Genomic DNA, 18,360 nt, shown 5'->3' on the forward strand with positions numbered 1-18,360 from the left:
AAGAAAAAAGCAAATATGAGGCTGGTTTGGGGTTTTTTTCCATGTTGAACTTAAATGACTAGTTGCACAAAGTTAGGCAACGAAAGAAATCAAGATTTTCATTTTGACATGAAGAGAGAAATCTACACTACAGTAATCTGTGAGGCATTGCCATAAGGATAGTAGATGAAAATGCATTTGTAAATCCCATTGCTCATGGACAAAATATAGGGAGAAAGACTAAACAAATGCAGATTTGTGGACTTATACAAAAACTAAAAAAATAGAATTAAGAGAAACAGAGCTGGGGAAAATGGAGGAACAGCTAATGTGAAGAGCTTACTGAACAAGTCCAATAGAACTTCCTTCTGTTTTACTAAGGTTTTGTTCCCTTTACTTACTTATGCCCAGCTCACAGTTGCCCTGCAGCATCCCAAGAGCTCCCTCTGCCCTGCTCTGAGCACAGCTGCACCCTGCTGTCATTAACAAAAAAAAATTCAGACTAGACAATATTAAAAAATGAAAAAAAATTAAAAATTAAAAAATTTCCTTCTTTCCGGTTTGGGTTGGTTTGTTTTCCTGCCAGGTAGCCACGTCAAAATCTTATCTGCATTGTATATAGAGTCTGAAGGATTTTGCTGCTCATAAAAGACACACTCACCCTTCAGACCATCAGCCTCTGCTTTGGTTGTGCTGTTGCTCCCTGGATTGGCCGAGGGCTGAAAGTGACATCAGTCTAGGGGGTTTAGATCTAATGCTCCCGTGTGCGTCAGGTAATCCAATTGAGTCCTGGTAAGTTGACGGACCCAGAGATTTATACTGAACCACTTCCTAAAAGCTGACTCTCATTACCTGGCGGGTGAACTACCAGCAAAAAAAAAAAAAAATTAAAAAAAAAAAAAAAAAGAAAGGAGTGTAAACAGCCTTAGCAGACATGACGTTGCCCTCAACTTCAAACCAGGAGCTCCTAGGTTTGGCTTGCAAGTAAGAGAAGGAACCTCACTGTTTACTTGCTTAGCCACTTGCCAGACCACACAGTGCTTAGTTACAAGATACAAACAAAGCAGTAGAAAGAAAGGAAGAAAGGGGGAAAGAGAGAAGACAGAAGGCAAGAAAGAGAGAAAAACACAAGAAACAGAAGTCCTGAATATGTTTAATGTTATATTTACAACTATTATGGTCTAAACAATCATTATTGGGAAAAATATAGAAGATTTCAGACTATTCTGGATGCGGCATCTGTCCAACTTGTACAGGTAGGTTCTTACGTATTTCTCTTAATCTCATTATCAATTAAATAAGTATCAAATCACTCATCTTCTTGGCTTTGTACAGCAGTATCCAATATTTACCCTATTGTTTGAGGTTTTTTTACATTCAACCTCATTTCATTTCTCTTAAATCATTAGCTAATTCTGATTAGAAGGCTGCTTGTTTGTATGAAATATGGTATTACAGAACTGGCTGGATTGTCATCCAGAATGTCAGTGCTCAGTCCCTCCTGCCTTCTTCTGGAGTTGAAAACATTCACCTACGAGAGAATTGCACTGTTAAAAAATCAGAGTACCTCAGCACAGTCTTTTTTTCTGTTGAAGGCCAAGGAATAGAAGGCACTAAATTGTTATTGCTCTTATGGTAGGGATAAGTCTTCATTTGCATAACACAGTTCACATGATTCTGGAAAACATGCTTAAGTACATTATTTATTCATGGATTTGTACTATTATTTAGGAAGGAGCACTGAACTCCAAACAGCAGAAAGATTACCAGTGATTACAACCTGTGACTAAAGACTCTCAGTTAAGAAACTGGTTCCCTAATTTCTTCTCTACTGCTCTCTAATGTGTTTTTAGTAAGTCCCAATGTTATAGTTTGCAGTTTCTAAAATAAAAGCAACTCTATTTTATGGCAGTTTTGGCATAGGCTTCATAATCATTACTGATCTAGAAATTTAGAGATGGAGTTTCCAGAGGAATACAAATACTGATAATTTACTATTTACATCTAAATTGTATTACTAATGATGGGAAACCACATCATCCTCAATGATGAGGTGAAAGAAGATACTGTGCCTTTCTCAAGTAACAGAACCAGTCAGCATCAGAATCAAGATCAGAAGCTTTGAATATCTCTCTTCTGCAAGCAAAGGTGTAACTGTGGCACTGTCAGAACTCAAGAAGCAATGCCTTTAACAATAAGGAAACCACAGCAGCACAACAGCAATCTTATAATAGGATTAGCTATGATAAGCTATGGAGAGACTTTGGGAAGACTGGACAATATAAGCTAAAATCTTAGCTCTTTATCTTTCATTTAGGACTACATTTTTCTTTGGCACCTGCAGAAGCTGGTGTAAAGCCTGCTCAGGTTCTTTTACCTGTGTTGTGGTGCTACCTATTAACCTCAGCATCAGCATATCATTTGACCCTTCAATCTCTGTTTCTATGTCTGGAACGAGGCTGCCTCATTTCAGAGATTTACCTAATGCCTTAAAAAGGACATAAATCAATAAATATAAAGGAGAAATACTACCATGGTGCTTGACTTCTACTGTCCTACTATTTCTGGCACTGCAGCAGCAGAGAGCATGGCTTTGAAGCTTCATCTTTGAAGTGCTAGAATGTGGATGATGTATTAGATTGTATTAGATTTAGTACTAGGCCACCAGTCTAGTCTGTTCTCATGTAAAATGAGTTTTTATAGAAGGTGCATGAAAGAAACCAAAGAAAAGTAGCAGTAGTTACTTTAGAGGCAGTAGCTCTCTATCACAGACAGGTATTCTGTGAGGTCCTTGGCATTTGGCATCAGCCAAGCTAGAGGAGAAAGGGCATATAAACTTAGCAAGAAAGAGCATAGCACCACTTTCTTTTGATTGCAGTTATCCAGCGGCATGTTTTTATGCATTTCTATTGAAAGAATATCTACTTGCAAACTGACTTCAGTCAGTGTAATATTCTCCTCTGAAATTCACTGGTAGGTTCCCTTTGAAGTAGAGAGGAAATAAGAATTTGACCCTGTAAGTCTGATTATATAGGATGCTGCGTTTTCCTAAACTTTGTTTTGGTATCAATAACATTTTGTGTCTTTGGAACAATGACCATAGTCACCTCTTTTAGCACCCTTACCACCCAGTTAATGAAATGCCCTACAGAGAGGCACATAACTACACTGTTCAGGAACTAGAATTCAACTATGTCCTTCAAAGATTATACTCTTTAGGGATTTGGTCCAGCTCATGTGAAGTTTATGACTTCCTAAAAGAAGTCATCATTCCTAAAAAAGAAATTCATCTCTCTGCAGCAGTGAAATGTTATCCCCCTTCAGTGCTGAACAATCTGCAACAGTCTGGTTAATTCTCCTATTGATTAAAGTACATGTGTCCAGAAAGGAAATAAAATAAAGAAATTTACAATAGAGAGTAGAAAAATACCATATAATGAAGACTGTTACATTGCAGCTATAATTTCTGGGACACAATCTTTCTAAGGAAAGGTCATGCTTTAGCAACAAGGCAACTCCCTTATTGACTTGTCAGCATTTGCAGATTTTGCTCTGTCTGTCTACTTTATTTGAACAGAAGTTTTTAACAGCATTTGAAGTGTTTATTCCAATTATAAACCCACACATTTCCACTCCCCATATTTCAGAGAGTTGAATTTCATACTTAATGAGATTCATCTCTCATGGTATGAGGAATAGAGTGTATTCTCTCCAAAATTATAATAAGTTTACAGTGATTCAGAGTATAAAATTTGTATATTGAATATATGTGAGTAAATCAGGATATGATGCACATTAATTTTAAACTATATATTTTTTTAAATGTGCTCTTTTCAGTTTCTTCCAACTTTTCATATAGCTAAAATTTGTTGGCATTTTATGGATGAGCAGCATTGAAATAAAGTAGGTTGTACTTAAGTAAAGTAATTAGCGAATATTCAACTTTTTATCCAGTCACTATGCTTATGTATCCAGATAGAAACCATAATATCATGAATGATAGCATGTATCAAGAATCCTTTAAATATATCAAAGGGTTGCTGGATTTTAATACATGCCCAACATGTATTATGTACAGAAGAGTCTCAGAGTTTAATGTAGACATTTAAGAAAGTCTAAAGTACATAGGGCGGGCACCTTCTGTCCCCAAAGTCTTTCCCTTTCATTTCTCTAAAATATGCATACAGTTATGATTAAGATACTTAAGACGTTGCATTTATTTTCAATACAGGGTTTTTTTGTATTTCTCCTAAGATTATCAGTAACAATTTGGTGACACCAACAACATTACCTTAATTCAGTTTGAACTTCATTTAAATATATTTTAAGAATTTACTTGTGTTTTCAATTTTACATGCCCTAGATGAATAGTGCATATAAACCAAATATATTTATTTATAATTTCTTAGTAAATAATTTCTATACCATATTTTTATAAATTTAATTTTTCTTATGGAAGGACACTGTTTTTCAAAATCAGAATACAACCTGAAGTATTAAATCAGAACAATCATCAACACAATAGATGCAATCACACCCTATTCAAAGCTCACAGTTACAGGCTGATGTGATCATCTTCTTTCCTCTTGCATGTTACAGTTTTGTGGATTGTTATGAATCAGATGAAAAACAAAATAGATTTAGAGTTGTCACAGTTTAGTCACAGCTTTCACTGATTCTTCAGGATCTTCTGACTACCTACTCCTAGATATTTCGGAGACCAATATTTCTCAAAGTCTCAATACAGTATTCTAATTTACAGGACTTTTGTTTGTTTCTTAGTGTTTGGGGTTTTTTAAGAAGCAAAACATGCGACCCTGAGAAAAAAAGGATGGTGTTCCTCATGTGTAAACTGTTCATTTAAGAATATTTCAGTGTAGACACTGGAGTGGGGCAAAATTATTTCATTGATCCCAAACTGTCTGTACAGTCCCGGAATCAGATTAATACATATGTACTGTGGAACAATCCTGTGCCTTTGTAAAAAGCAAGTAATATCTTCCCATTTTAATTCAGAATGGTTATCTATATCAAATATTTACTCTGCACACTGGGATAATTTTAAATGTATGCACACTGGGATAATTTCAAATTTCAAAACTGTCTCTACAATAATTTTTATAACTGTACTATTTTTAAAGGCACAAAGGAAATCAGTTAAGTATTTTTGTGGAGATACCTCCTACTGAATGCAGGTTCATGCAAATGCTGTTCCTCCTACCTTGACTCAGAGGAGTCAGAGGCAGTGAGATTGAGGCATTGTCCCTTCTCTATTTGTGACTAACGAAAAGGCTCAGGACAGGTTGAATTCTGGTCAATTCTGTAAATTTGTAATACAGGTAAATTCTGTAACTTTGCTTTGAAATTACCACTGATTATTTCAAAACTATAGTTCAATCAATTTTTTATCCTATTTTTAATTCCCCTAATTTTGTCTTCCAGATTTGATTTATTATGCAGCCAGCCTTGGGATAGGCTGCAATAACTTTTCTTACTGAATTTGGAATAATTTATACTGAATAATTGGAATAATTAAACAATCATTTGTCTTCCCTTTGTGAGATATTATTTGTATTTTAATTTGCATCTATTCCTCCATGAATTTTCAGCCCCTTTTGACAAAGTTTCTGAACTTTTGTGTCATAAAGGTGTAAAGATACAAATTTATCCCTGCTCTTAAACATAAGGCACTTCAAAGCAATGTTACTTTCAGTTATTAAACTTTGAGGGGGGGAACCACAGAGGAGAATCAAGAGATAGGACAGCCAGACTGATTTCACCTTGGTCAAGGTGATCACCTGGATCTGATCAGAAATTACATTACTTGATATGTAATTAACCCACTGTCCAGAACTCAGGTCAAGTAAAAGGATGCTAACTGAAAGTGCATTTCCCTTGTAACTTTTTATTTTAAAAGATCTTTCAGAATTAGCAAGTCTGGCCTGTCAATTTGTCTCTATGGACCCATCTTCAGTCCTTAAAATCAGTGCATTAGCCCTCCAACACCCTAGAAAAGTGTCACGTCAAGTTCCCATATTTCTTGGTGTTTGATCAGAAGTCTTGAAAGCAGGTTGCTTGATGTTTTGCAGAACAGCCCCTGAGGTCCTCCTGCTAATTCCCTTCTTCCAGGAAGTTTTTTTCCCCCCACTACACCTTGCTGCCACTGATGCAAGAAGTTCTGGCTTTGGCTATACTGAAGGAGGATTGAGTTCCCTTGGGTTTGGTCATTTGTTTATAGAAGGTGCCTTTAGGCCATCAGGTGGCACCTGAGTCCCCAAAGGTACCACTAATATAACTAAGAAATTGGAGTACAACTGATGAAAGGGATAGAAGGCTAAGGAAAATATTGTGTCTAGAGAAGGTTTGCTAAAGAGCACCTTTTTATAGCCTTGTGTGTAGTTTTATCAGTTATCACTAGAAGAAGCAATTCCTCATCTCTAAAGTTGCCCTTAAAAGTGACCAATGGATACTACTGCATTACAGATAAATTAAGCAAAATCAATCTTAGCCAACTTCATACATCCTCAATTGCAGTGGATTTATGCCAGCTTCCGTGGACTGTTATGAGTGGAGAACTCTTCCTGGTTATAGTGGTGCAAATAGAAGAAGCTACACTCCAAGTCCTTCTCCCTTGCCTATCAGTACACACCTACACTCTTTTAGTGAGGTTAGTGGCCAACGTTGGCAACCTCTCAGGTCTGTCAGAGGACCTACTTAAGTGGCCCCTCCTCTGGCTCACTCTTGTCAAAATCAATTCGTCACCCCCTAATAGAGGGGCTGTGATGGGCATGTATGTCCAAACCATCAATAGGCCTTCCCAGACAGAACTGTTTACAAAATCTACATTTTTTTACACCTTCCAGTAAATTAAAAGTTGGTTAAGTTTACAGCTAGATATTATACAACATACACACACAGAGTAATGAAGCAGAACTTGAAGTTCAGTCACACGAAAGACAAGACCTCTGCAAAAACAGCTTCCAGGCAGTAAAAATTGAAAGGCCTTTCTGATTTGACAGAAGCCTTTCCAGTTCACAGAATGCTTGGTTCCTACCAAGGTTAATCCGTTGTTGTTGTTATTGCTGTTGTTGTGTTTATACAGAAATTATTCTGCCAAAGTTCTCTTTTCCAGTTGTTCTTCAGGATGTCCAGGTGGGGTAAATCTGTTCTTACTTCATGCCTTTACAAGTAGACCAGAAACAAACTTGACTCCATATTTTATAACCTAAATGTGATTTCTTCTTGCTCATCTTCTTGTTCACTGGTGTGTACTAAGAGCTCCATCTGTTTTTTCACCATCATCCAGATCATGGATTGACTTTCATGCCACAAAACCTATTGTACAGCTGATCCTACTCCACAGTAGATTTCCTCTGATAAGTGTGTATGAAAAGGCCTATAACTTAGTAAGGCATCCAGCTGACCCATTCCTCTTGAGGGTGTTTAATGCACTTGACTGTCTTTGATAAGGGAAGGTCAGTTTTCCTGCAAAAGTTTTTAGATCTTAGCTCTAATAGTTTTTAGCTCTCTTGCTTTCTTTACACAGTAAACAAAATAGCAAAAGTACAGATGAAGATTGACCAAAGCCAAGTTGCTCCTTTATATCTTACTAAATAAGATTGCCAAATCCAGTAACGTGACCCTGGCATATGAAATTACTAATGCACAATTGTTGCTAAGTGTCAAATTCAGATGCAAAGCTGTAGTTCATTTACTTTCATGATAAAGTCAATTTCTTTCATTGACTCCAGCTTTCAATGGATGAAAACTTGCACATATGATAAAATAAAATGTATCAAAATAAAATTATTTAGAAAGAAATGTGATGAATAGGTGAATATTGCTGGCAAAATAATGGGTTAGCCTTCACCCCAATGCAACCTTTCATATCTATGAAAGAAGAGCAGGGAAAAATCTGTTGACTTTAGAAAGTCCCTGTAATGAATAAATGTGTTGCAAAGATTAGAACAGGGAGGGTATTTTAGGCTAATGTGGATAGTACTATCTTCTCCCATAGAAATCAGCAAAGTCAGCCTTTGATCTCAAGGCACGAATTGGCACTGGAAGCCCTTTGCTACTTTTTCCAGTCACAGAAACAATAACCTCTATAACCTGGCCAAACTCCAAAATGGGTGATTACATTCTGCTGCTCTAATTTTTCCCTGCAGGCTCAACCAGATCCAGCATAATTTCCTGATATGTAGTGTTATTGAAAAAAGTCCCCTTTTGCTGTCAACTTTTTCCTTCTTGCATCCTCATTTGTGTCCCTTGTTTTATGAGTTATAGGTTGTTTGAGGGTCAGACTTGTTTGGTTCTGGATCACAGCTTTTATTAAAAAGATCATTTGAATATGGGCAGTGCTACAATGATAACAATAGCCTTCCATCGCTTTTACTCTCTTATAATACACATTGCATAGCCTGGCCTTAGGGGGTTTTTTTGCAAGCACTCCCACAGTTAGATTTTTATCAAATATCACATCATGCTGGTCTTGCAAATCAGAAGTCAAAAATACAGCCTAAAGATACAGGGCATTTGGAGTGTGTTTAAATACCATTTGCCAATTTGCTTGCAAAATAGCACATTGTTTTACTCCATGTTGCTTTAAAGCAATAATTTGTTACACTTTAAAGAGATTATTATTTCCATGGCCATGCAAACTAATATTTTTTCAAGAAATTTGCATGTCTTGATAGCAGAATTCATGTAATTCATACTTAGTATTGATCTGAGACGTTACTTTTACTCTTAGAAAAACCCATTCACAACATAGTTAAGTATCTTCGATGTAACTGCTGATTTCACTCTGATTCTATAAAGCTGTAACACCTGCACTTTGGATAGTTGCTTATTGAGTCACTTAAGCTACTTAGAAATATCAAGACTGAAATCACTTGGTATAAGCACTTCTATCTAAAACAGAGGATGTAGTGCTCCTTCGGCCAGCATGGTCTCAAATAAAACTGCACTAAGTACAATCTGGTGGATTACCTGTATGGAGAAGCCACACAAATTCTGGCTCTGGGGATGTGAATTGATTGCTTAGTCCCAGTACCACAGGGTTAAGTGAAATGCTATCACAGTAATTTATTATTAAGAGAAACGGTGATGGCTTAGATTAAGAAGATTTGTCTGTCTCTTCTAATTAAGGTTAGGTTTGTAAGAAGCTTTACTGCCTTTTGAAGCTACAGAGACTAAAATGAGGACACTGGTTTTGTTTAAAATGTCACTAGGTTGGTCTATAATCCTGTAGTGATTGAAACAAGGGATCATTCTTCCCATGTTTTGATTCCTTGTTTGCAAGCTAGTGAGCCAGGACAAGACCCCATGAAGCAAAGTCTGAGTAGTCTATTAATCAGCAACAAGTTGGTCCTGCAGGGCACAGTAATGCTCCTGCAGTGACCCCTTGAAGACTCCATAATGACTGGGAAGCTGGCAAAGCAATCAGCTGTAAGACACAAAGATCTCTATTGCAGGCAGAGAGCAAACGGTGGCAGTAAGTGGGCTGTGTACAGAGAGCGAAGGAATTGCTGGGGGGAAGATCTGTTCTCGGGCTGAGAGTGAACTTATTTTACAGTGGTATTTACAATCCTATACAAGACAATAGCATCGCAGGCCACAGTGTCCTCACTTGCTGGTCTACAGACAATGTCAAAACCTCAAATCGGTAAATGGATCACTTCTAACTTTTCTCATTATTCCCCTATTTACACAGCATAAAATGAACCTGTGGAGCTCACTGTTACAGGAGAGTAACAGCAAAAGCTGTTAAAATTTTTTTTAGGAAATTTGAAGCTTGGATTCAGTTTCCTTACTAATGTGTAGACCTAGAGCAGCTCTGACTAGATTAGTAAATTACAGACATGTAAAACTCAATAAATGGAAAGATCAGACCCATTTATGAAGAGCAAAACCTTTTTTTTGAGGATATTTAGCATGACAAAACATTTGAATGAAAAGCAACCTTTATACTTCAAGTCATAAGTTAGTCTCTAGTTGGCTGGGATTAGGAAAATACTTTTCCAGTATGTAGGACATGAAATTACTATTCACTACAGAGTGCCTTTGTCTAAATTACCTGATGCTGTGTTCCAACTGAGACAAAACAGGGTGAGTGTGTGGACCAACATTCTTCTGCAGCAGGCCAGGTCTTACATACCTGTCAGATAGGACAGGATGCTGAGAGCCACTAAATTGCTATTGAGCACTTGAAAAAGAGAATCGTCTTTTAATTTGTTTTAGTGAAACAAAGCAGGTTTATATGTATATTGGAAAGAATGAATTGCAGGCACTGAGTTTCAGATATGTGAGCAAGAAAATCTCACATCAATGAATTTAGTAACAGCCTACAACCTTTTACTGATCAATCTGCTGAGCAATGAATGAAATTCAATTGCTCTGTTGGACTGTTTATAAACTTTTGACATTACAGAACATCTTTTGTTCTGCCATTCTTTTTTTCTTACATTAATTCTGTCATGTTTTTATAGATAGGAACATCCAATTATGCAGCAAAATCAATCACCTGCCATTCAAATAATCACTTGCAAAATCTGAACACATATTCATGAAGGATCTTCTGAGTAAAAACTATTTGCTCCACAGAATCTTGTGACTGTTTTCAAATGATGAGTGAAAGGGCTCAAAAAGATTACAGGAAGTCACTTTATTCAGTCCCTTTTATTTACTCACACTCAGATTAACACGGGGATAAACATTACCTACCTATTCTGAACAAAGAAAGCCGAGTGGTTCACAAAATATTTCTTACTGTGAGAGAAGGGTACAGCTATAATCACTAGGGCTTGTCTTGAGCAATTCAGTATACTTTAGTGTGTCCAAAACCTGGTATCTACTGCAGCAGGCATGAGCAGTTCCTGTGTGACATTGGCCGAGGTCCTGTGGGCAAAAGGAAGCCCTTTGGAGGAAGAAGAAATATGGGCACTCCTGTACCTGTCCACAATGCAGCTGCTGGAGGATCTTCACAAAGGTGAGGTGAAAAGTATCTTTTTAGGGTTCTTACTGTTGGAAATGAATTCTTGAGTTACTTTAATTTCTTTGAGTTTGTTTGTTTGAGGGGTGGGGTGGAGATAAAAAACAACAATAGCATATTGCTAATAAAAGTGAGAAATCTTTCAGTGCTGCTGGGATTACGTGCAGATTGTTCTACCCACATAGGAGTCTTCACACAGTTTTGGTGCCCTTTTTAATTTTTTTCAAATTAAACATCAAGTAATAATTAATCTAAGTACAACTGTATGCAGAGAGAAGTCTTCCTAGAGTCTGAATAACATGCACACTGAGAAAGTGCAGTGCCAGCTAGGATAATGTCCTTCATGGACTGGTAGAGGAGGACAGGCAAATCCACATGACTCTCCATTTGGCTACTAAGAGACTTTTATTCGTGATGATAATAATGTGACTTATCATCATGATGATTGCTTACCAAGCAGGCTAGCTTGAGAGCACAGAACACAACTGAGCAACAAGAGAGCACAGCTGAGCAACCTGTCATGTTTTGAGAACTGTTTATGTGAATGGATATTCCTTTTGAGAGGAGAATGGATGAGATATGTTTTTACCTCATGAGCATGCATAATCAAAATACAAAATACAGAAAACAAGTGATGTGTAACTTCTGCTGTAGCTGGAGGAGTGAACATTCATTACCAACTAGTTTTTAATGGACTGGAATACTATCTCAGTTTAACTATACCATCAGTTCTTTATTAACTGCTGTAACAAGATAATAGAATAGCCCATGCAATACAAGCACCAGGAATGTGCAAAGGAATGAAGCACAGAGATACCCACCTGGATAGGGTCAGCTGAGGTGCATCTATTGACTGTGCCAGACATTAGGTTGACGCTATGCTTTTCTGATCACTGACTTCACAAAACAAAATTTAAAAAAAATAAATTGAGATAATCAGCCTATGTTCCCTATGCTGCACGAGATAAATTCAGGGTATCAGAAGATGAAAACTAAAACAAGTAGAACTAAGCTGGTCTATAGGTCAAGTGATGCCAAGCTGGAGTCATTCTGAAGCTGAATCCACAGTGCTCCAGTTTCTTGGAGCACAGGGAAGGTTACCTGCCTTTGCATTACATCCTCCCAGTTCAGTAAGACATATCTCTGGCTCCACATCTCTCTAGTACTGCTATATGGTTTCTGGAATCAGCCTCTTTTCAAGGCTAGTACTGCCACATTTGCTGCTCTGTGCTTGATGTAATGCATCATGCCAGGTCTCATGATGGTCAGCACCACTTGCTATAGAATGTTTCCGGTGTGCTGGGGCACTGCCAGGTTAGTCAGGAATGCCACTTGTTGGCTGGCCAGCACTACAGAAGCTCAGGTATTTTTCATTAGGCTGAAGTGCAAGCTGGCTGGCTATTCTGAAAACAGACCAGCTTCCTAGCATGTGTGAGTTGTATTTGCATACAACACCACAGAAAATGCTGAAGGGGCAAAAGACAATGCCAGCTGAGGGCAAGCAGGATCAGAGAGCCCAGTGATCACCAGGAAAGGCCACAGTGATGAGGCAAGCCTGAGGTCAAGCTGGGAAGTCAAACTGTGGGTCCGAACCAATGAGGTCCCCAGACAGGTGAGTCATTCATCATCTCCAGTGATGAGTGTGGCAATATAGGTGAGATGCCAGAAACAGGATTTTCTGAGTGCAGTGAATTCAGTGCTAAGATCTCCATTACCTACTTCAAAATTTTTCAGACCCTGTCATCTGTGTGATTTGCCCATGGTCAGTACTACTGTCTGCTGAAGGAAATTTGTTCTTCCAAAACAATGCATCTCAGACAGAAGCTGCCCCTTTCAGTCCACCAGAATTGCTCCACCCTCCAAGTAAAAACCAGCGCTTTGGACTAACAAAGGTGAGATATATTGCAAAGTAAATCTTGGCAGCACCTCATGAAGACAAGCTTGTGAGTTTTAATGCAGCATACCAGGCATCTACTGTCACACCCCATTTCTAATAAAACTAATCAAATTTAGCTATAGTTAGAAAGATATATGTGTATCTTGCAGCTTGCCATTGGATTAGCATGCATGTCAACATCAAAATCAATCTTGAACATCAGTCCTAAAGCCCTGCAGAAATGTATTATTTGTAAAGGCCCACTGAAAGGAAGAATATTTCCATGAAATATTGTTTAAGCAGATATGGTAATTGTAATCCCAGAAGCAGCAGGACTGCACTATCTGTACAATCAGAGGGTGGAAGCAGTCCCAGGAAGTGAGAAATATGTTCAGCTTTGTTAACAATTTATTTTTCTTCTCTCTGACAAATAAGTCTCTCTGGCAAGACAGTAAGATACAACATTCAGGCACCTAAAAGTTTTAAATTCCACTCAGACCACATTAGTGCATATTTCCCTTAGGCAATATTTTCAAATTCCCACATAACTGACCACTTAGACACTAGGCAGAAACATGAAGCTGTGGAATAGGTGGCCTTTGGTCCAGTAATTATTCTCCTGCATATGACTGCTAGTTGATCCCACAGGTAGGGGAGAATTCCAATCAGCAATGGGAGAGCTTCAAAATTAACAAAGGAGCTCAAATTTATTTTCCTACTCCTGGTATCTCTGAACAGAGGGCAGCCTGGCACAGCCCCTAAAGCTGAACAATACTAATTGCATGCAACCTCATCTATAAGACAAGAGTCACTATTTTACTTTTAGATATGTTTAGTCTAATTTAAGAAAAAAACCAGTCTGTTTGACTTCTGCCAATTTGTGACCAAAGACACAAAAAGAGGGTGTGTCTAGTAGGAGGTTTTTCTGTACTAAGTATTGATTTCACACAGGGTTTCCTTTTCTGCTTTGACAGATGCTGGTGTATTCCTTAGGAATGACCCTCTATTGGTCAGCAGATTACCAGGTTCCTCCAAACCAGGCCAGTAACACAAACATTTTTGCTTTCTTTTATTCTGGTAGGTTCAAAGATTGAGTGGCATAGTCTGAAGTATTAGTAAGATGGGCTTTATGTTTTGAAACACTAGAAAGAATTGAAAAGCTTGTGTCAAGGCCTAAGCTTCACAAAAAATACCAGTTCACCCAAATCAGGGAATTTACTTAGAGATCATCCTTCCTTTCCTTTTTTTTTCTGTTTCTTTAAAAACCATAATTGTTCCTATTAAGATGAAATGTACCTTGATTTTAAGGGTGAAGATTATTTCTTCCAAGACAATTAGGAACAAGCTTGCCAGAGAAGTGGTTGAATCACATCCTTGGGGATATTTAAAAGATGTGTAGATGCGGCACTTAAGGACATGATTTAGTGTTGGACTTGACAGTGTTAGGTTTATGATTGGACTCAATGATATTAAAGGTCTTTTTCAACCTAAATTATTCTGATTCTATTATTCTAAGATAGGAAGGACTAAAAGAAAAAACATCATCTTGGCAGGATTGCGGTGCTGTGCACATTTATGCACTTTTTCAAAGCATGCAATAATACAACTAAATAACTCTATTTCTGATAAAATTCTATCACTATCTCTGCTAGCTGAAATTATAAATTTCTTGCTTACCCAGAATCTTTTCAAATATTTGTAACACATATTTTGTTTCACTTCTATATTGATGCTTTTCATTGCTTGTCCTCGATTTGGGGAGCACAAGCTTCTGGTAGATTTAACCTCCCTTTCATATTCTAAGAGAAAAGGATTTAGAAGCTAAATGGTCCTAAAATATAAGTGTGTGGTCTCTATGACAACAGTTTTGGCTGGTATAACTCCTCACCTTTTTGAAGCTAATGCTACCACATATTACTTGCATGAATCTTTGATTCACAATCTAATTAACAAAGCTCTGGAGCAAACTGAACTGTCTGTCACCAAGAAGTCCCTAATTGGGCCAATGATCATTCTTGGAGAGGTCAATTCCCTGCAAGGCTATCCTGGATCCCACAAGAGGCTCATTTAGTGCTGTTATGCTGCTTGTCTGGAATTTTCCCAAAGTCTAAAATAATTCAGTGCCTGTTTCTCACCCAGAGTGAAAGGCTTACAGAAATTCCTGGACCCAGTTTACACAGGATTTCAGTCCCCTGGGAGATGTCATTTAACAGTACCTCTATTTTGACTCAGTCCCTCCAGCTGAGTGACCAGCTACATACACTCTTGCTGACACTGTGTGAAGATCTGCCACATAGAAGACTTTCTCCTGAATCAATCCTGGAAACCTGCGAAGCACATCAGAAGGAATCTGGTTCCTTACCAGCAAAAGTCTGCATAAAGAAAATGGTCCAGTTTGCAGTGGGAAGTGTCAGTGAGGTGGGTACTACTCTCACACTCTAATCATCTCCTTCTCTGTGGTGAAAGAGATGAGCAGCAACACAGGACACAGGTGAGCTATTGCCTGAAATTAATGTTTGTATGGATTAAGAAAGTGAGATTTGGTTCTAAAACTTCTAAGCAGGAAATTGTGTGGGCACCTGTACAAGCAAATAAAGCAATGAAGCTGTCTCACACAACACTTCTACACTCCTGGGAAGTGATCCAGCTTTTGCACTTACATTATCCTAATTTCTTCATTTAATACTGAAGCAATCATAACCTTTACAGAGACCTCGTACTGGCCAAAGGAAAGGACTTTACACAACAGAAAAGATTTCTCCATTGCCACTCCGGTTTAAGACTGTCTTCATGAAATTCAAAGAAATCTCATTTACATCATATTAGGAAATTAATTCATTTTCCTTGAGTGGAGCTGAAAATTTGCTGTGCAATCAAGCCTGATCACATGAGGTCTTCAATAAGTGAGCACTTGAGTTTTTTGCAAAATCTGAAGTATCAAAAACCATTTTTGTTGACAAGCTGAATGACAACAGAAGAAAACACACCAGAATTTTTTTGTTTTCAACCAGTATTTGTTAACATCCTGAGATTAACTTTTCCCTTGCACTCTTTATTACTCTCTTTACTACTGTAACAGAGGGTGTCCCCTCTTAAACTTAACTAGCATGAGAGCATGGAGCTAACATACTCAGTCCTGCTTTGTGTTAATCTGAGAAAATGAAGTTGCTTACACAAAGCAAATCAGCAGCCTCTGACAGCCAGAGGGCAAGGATCACTTCACTATGAAAGTCTGAAGTCCAAAACTCATATGACATTGACTTTCAATATTGCTGCCTTCTAGGCAGAGCAGGTGGTCACCGAAGACAGCACAACCTCTCAGCTGAACAGAAGTCATGTGATAAGGAAAAGACTGCATGAAAAAATACCAGACACCTCAACACTGTCATCCCAGATGAATTTTCACCAAGGTAAAGAAAGATTTGTAATCTGAACTCTCTAATAAGGATACTGATGGCCTTTTCTGTGTCTTTCCCAAGGTAGATGAATTGTTTAATTTCATGCTGTAGTGATTACATGTAGTGTTGGATAGGATACTTACTGCTTTACATATAAATTACTTCATAATGGAAAGACTCTGAGGTAAGTCAGTGAGGTTTCTTTTCCTATTTTCCACAAAGGATAGTAGTCTCAGGGCTGTGAAGCAATGATAACAAGTCAGCTTGTACAGATTTGACTCTTAAAGCACTTTGCATAAAACCTGTGCATATAAAACACCTCTACTTTCAAAACTGCTTTTGTACTTTCTATATTCTAGTGTATTTTTGAAGGTGGGATTCTGTGAGGTTATCCTCCTGCCATTAAGGAATATATATGGATCTTTCCCATTTGATTACTCAAGCAAAGATTTGTGGCTTCTTTTTGATTTCAGTTTAATTTTCTAATCAAAATATGCTTTATAAATTCACACATGAATTGCTGGAGAGATTTCAAGATACAAATCCAAATCCTGCTCACTAAATAAATAAACCAGCATATACCAATTTTGTATTTCATTTGACTAAGAGCAAGATATATTATCCCTCAGAGTAATTCTATAATTGTATTTTTTTTCTAGTCGCTATACTGTACTGCTCATTTTGACAGAGACTCTGATTTTGGGGCAAGGGGAAAGTTGGCCCGAGCTATACAGGCCTTTTTTTTGGATATGCTCAACATTAGGCATATGAGCAATACAATTCCTATTCAGGAAATCACACATATGCTCCATTAAATCAGCTAGGATCAAACACGCACCTAAATACATGTAGACATTTCTATTAGGTATTATTGGTTATAAGAAAAGGAGATTCTTTTGAGAACATACGGACAAACCACCCCTCAAGCTATATTTGTTCACTTACTCAAAAACTGAGCTTGTAGATTCACACTTGCAAAAATAGGTAGAAATTTTGCTGCTGCCAAAAGTGATGGTCCCGTCTTCAACCTCATATTAGCCACAAATTCCTGCCAGTTTCCTCACACTGCTTCTAGGGATTATGTATCTGCTGTGATGTCTGTGTTTTCCAGTGATTCAGGTCACAATCAAGGACTTCAATGTATTAGGATGTCGATTACATTGAAAATGTGTAAGCCACACTTTGCAAGACAGAATTCCATTTCCTCATTATTTTTACTTAAAAAATATGCTTCAGAGATTCTGTAAAACGATAAGAGAGAATGCAAGAAAAGTAAAGTCAGTGTGCAAGAGAATTATGTACATACTAATGAGTTAGGATTTCCCCTCAATGAAATTTCTGCATCTGACTCTGGTAGTGGATGGTGTCTGGGCATTGTCCCCTCTGAACAGAGAAAGACTTTATAGCTGAAAGTTTCGGACCTCAGAGTATAAGGAATGAGAACTTTGCAGGTTATCTGCACTTTGCTAACTGTCAGTTAAATGTGTAGACTAGAACTAATGTATTAGATTTGTTTTACATGGAATGGTTGAGGAGAAGTATGAAAACTTATTTTGGACAGAATAAGATTATGAAAGTAATAGAATGAAGTTACCAAGCTTTACTCAGTCTTTAAGGAATTGGAGTCAGGGTTAGAAGACACACGGATGTGGACTATATAAAAATTTGTCAATCCAAATGTTGTTTACATTAACATGAAAATACAATTATTTATAATCAAAGTATGTGATTCACCATATTTCCTTTCTGTTTCCAGACAAAGGGTCCAGATTAATGAACTATAGTCAGTCAACAGAAGATTACAGACAACTCTCTGTGGATTATAGTGACTCAAATAGTATTTCTGAAAGTACATCTTTGATACTGTCTAACCGAGGACACAGGAGAGGTAAGATTTTTATGGAAGATTATGTTTATGAATTATGTATTCATCTCTTTTGTCCCCTGTAGTGTGAGACTAACCACATACCAGGTGATAGGTACTCTCATGCAGCTTGTGGTTATGTGACTTGGGAGGTATATTTGTGCTAAATTGTAGAGCAGAAAGATCCTTTTATATTAGATTCTTTTTCACTTGTGTAAAGCTAAATATTCCCTGGTTACCATATAGCACC

The 18,360-nt window shown here is 37.6% G+C and overlaps 2 protein-coding genes across 2 annotated transcripts in view; both read left to right on the forward strand.

The window, feature by feature from the left end:
- Positions 1 to 862: 862 nt before the first annotated feature.
- Positions 863 to 13,942, forward strand: LOC146435369 (FERM and PDZ domain-containing protein 2-like). The gene is made up of 4 exons (XM_085064521.1): positions 863 to 1,235; positions 10,841 to 10,969; positions 12,707 to 12,864; positions 13,823 to 13,942. The coding sequence occupies exons 2-4, from the start codon at positions 10,846 to 10,848 to the stop codon at positions 13,940 to 13,942; spliced, it is 402 nt and encodes a 133-aa protein (XP_084920647.1). The 5' UTR covers positions 863 to 1,235; positions 10,841 to 10,845.
- A 1,144-nt stretch (positions 13,943 to 15,086) lies between these two features.
- The window catches only part of LOC146435370 (FERM and PDZ domain-containing protein 2-like), a 55,363-nt gene continuing 52,089 nt past the window's right edge, over positions 15,087 to 18,360 (forward strand). The window contains exons 1-3 of the mRNA XM_085065341.1: positions 15,087 to 15,266; positions 16,132 to 16,258; positions 18,003 to 18,134. Of these exons, the coding sequence (XP_084921467.1) occupies positions 15,234 to 15,266; positions 16,132 to 16,258; positions 18,003 to 18,134 (292 nt within the window). The 5' untranslated portion in view covers positions 15,087 to 15,233. The remainder of the gene's footprint in view (positions 15,267 to 16,131; positions 16,259 to 18,002; positions 18,135 to 18,360) is intronic.

The sequence above is a fragment of the Lichenostomus cassidix genome, chromosome 6 (genome assembly GCF_008360975.1).
Source record: "Lichenostomus cassidix isolate B80296 chromosome 6, HeHo_3.0, whole genome shotgun sequence".
NCBI classification, from domain to species: Eukaryota; Metazoa; Chordata; class Aves; order Passeriformes; family Meliphagidae; genus Lichenostomus; species Lichenostomus cassidix.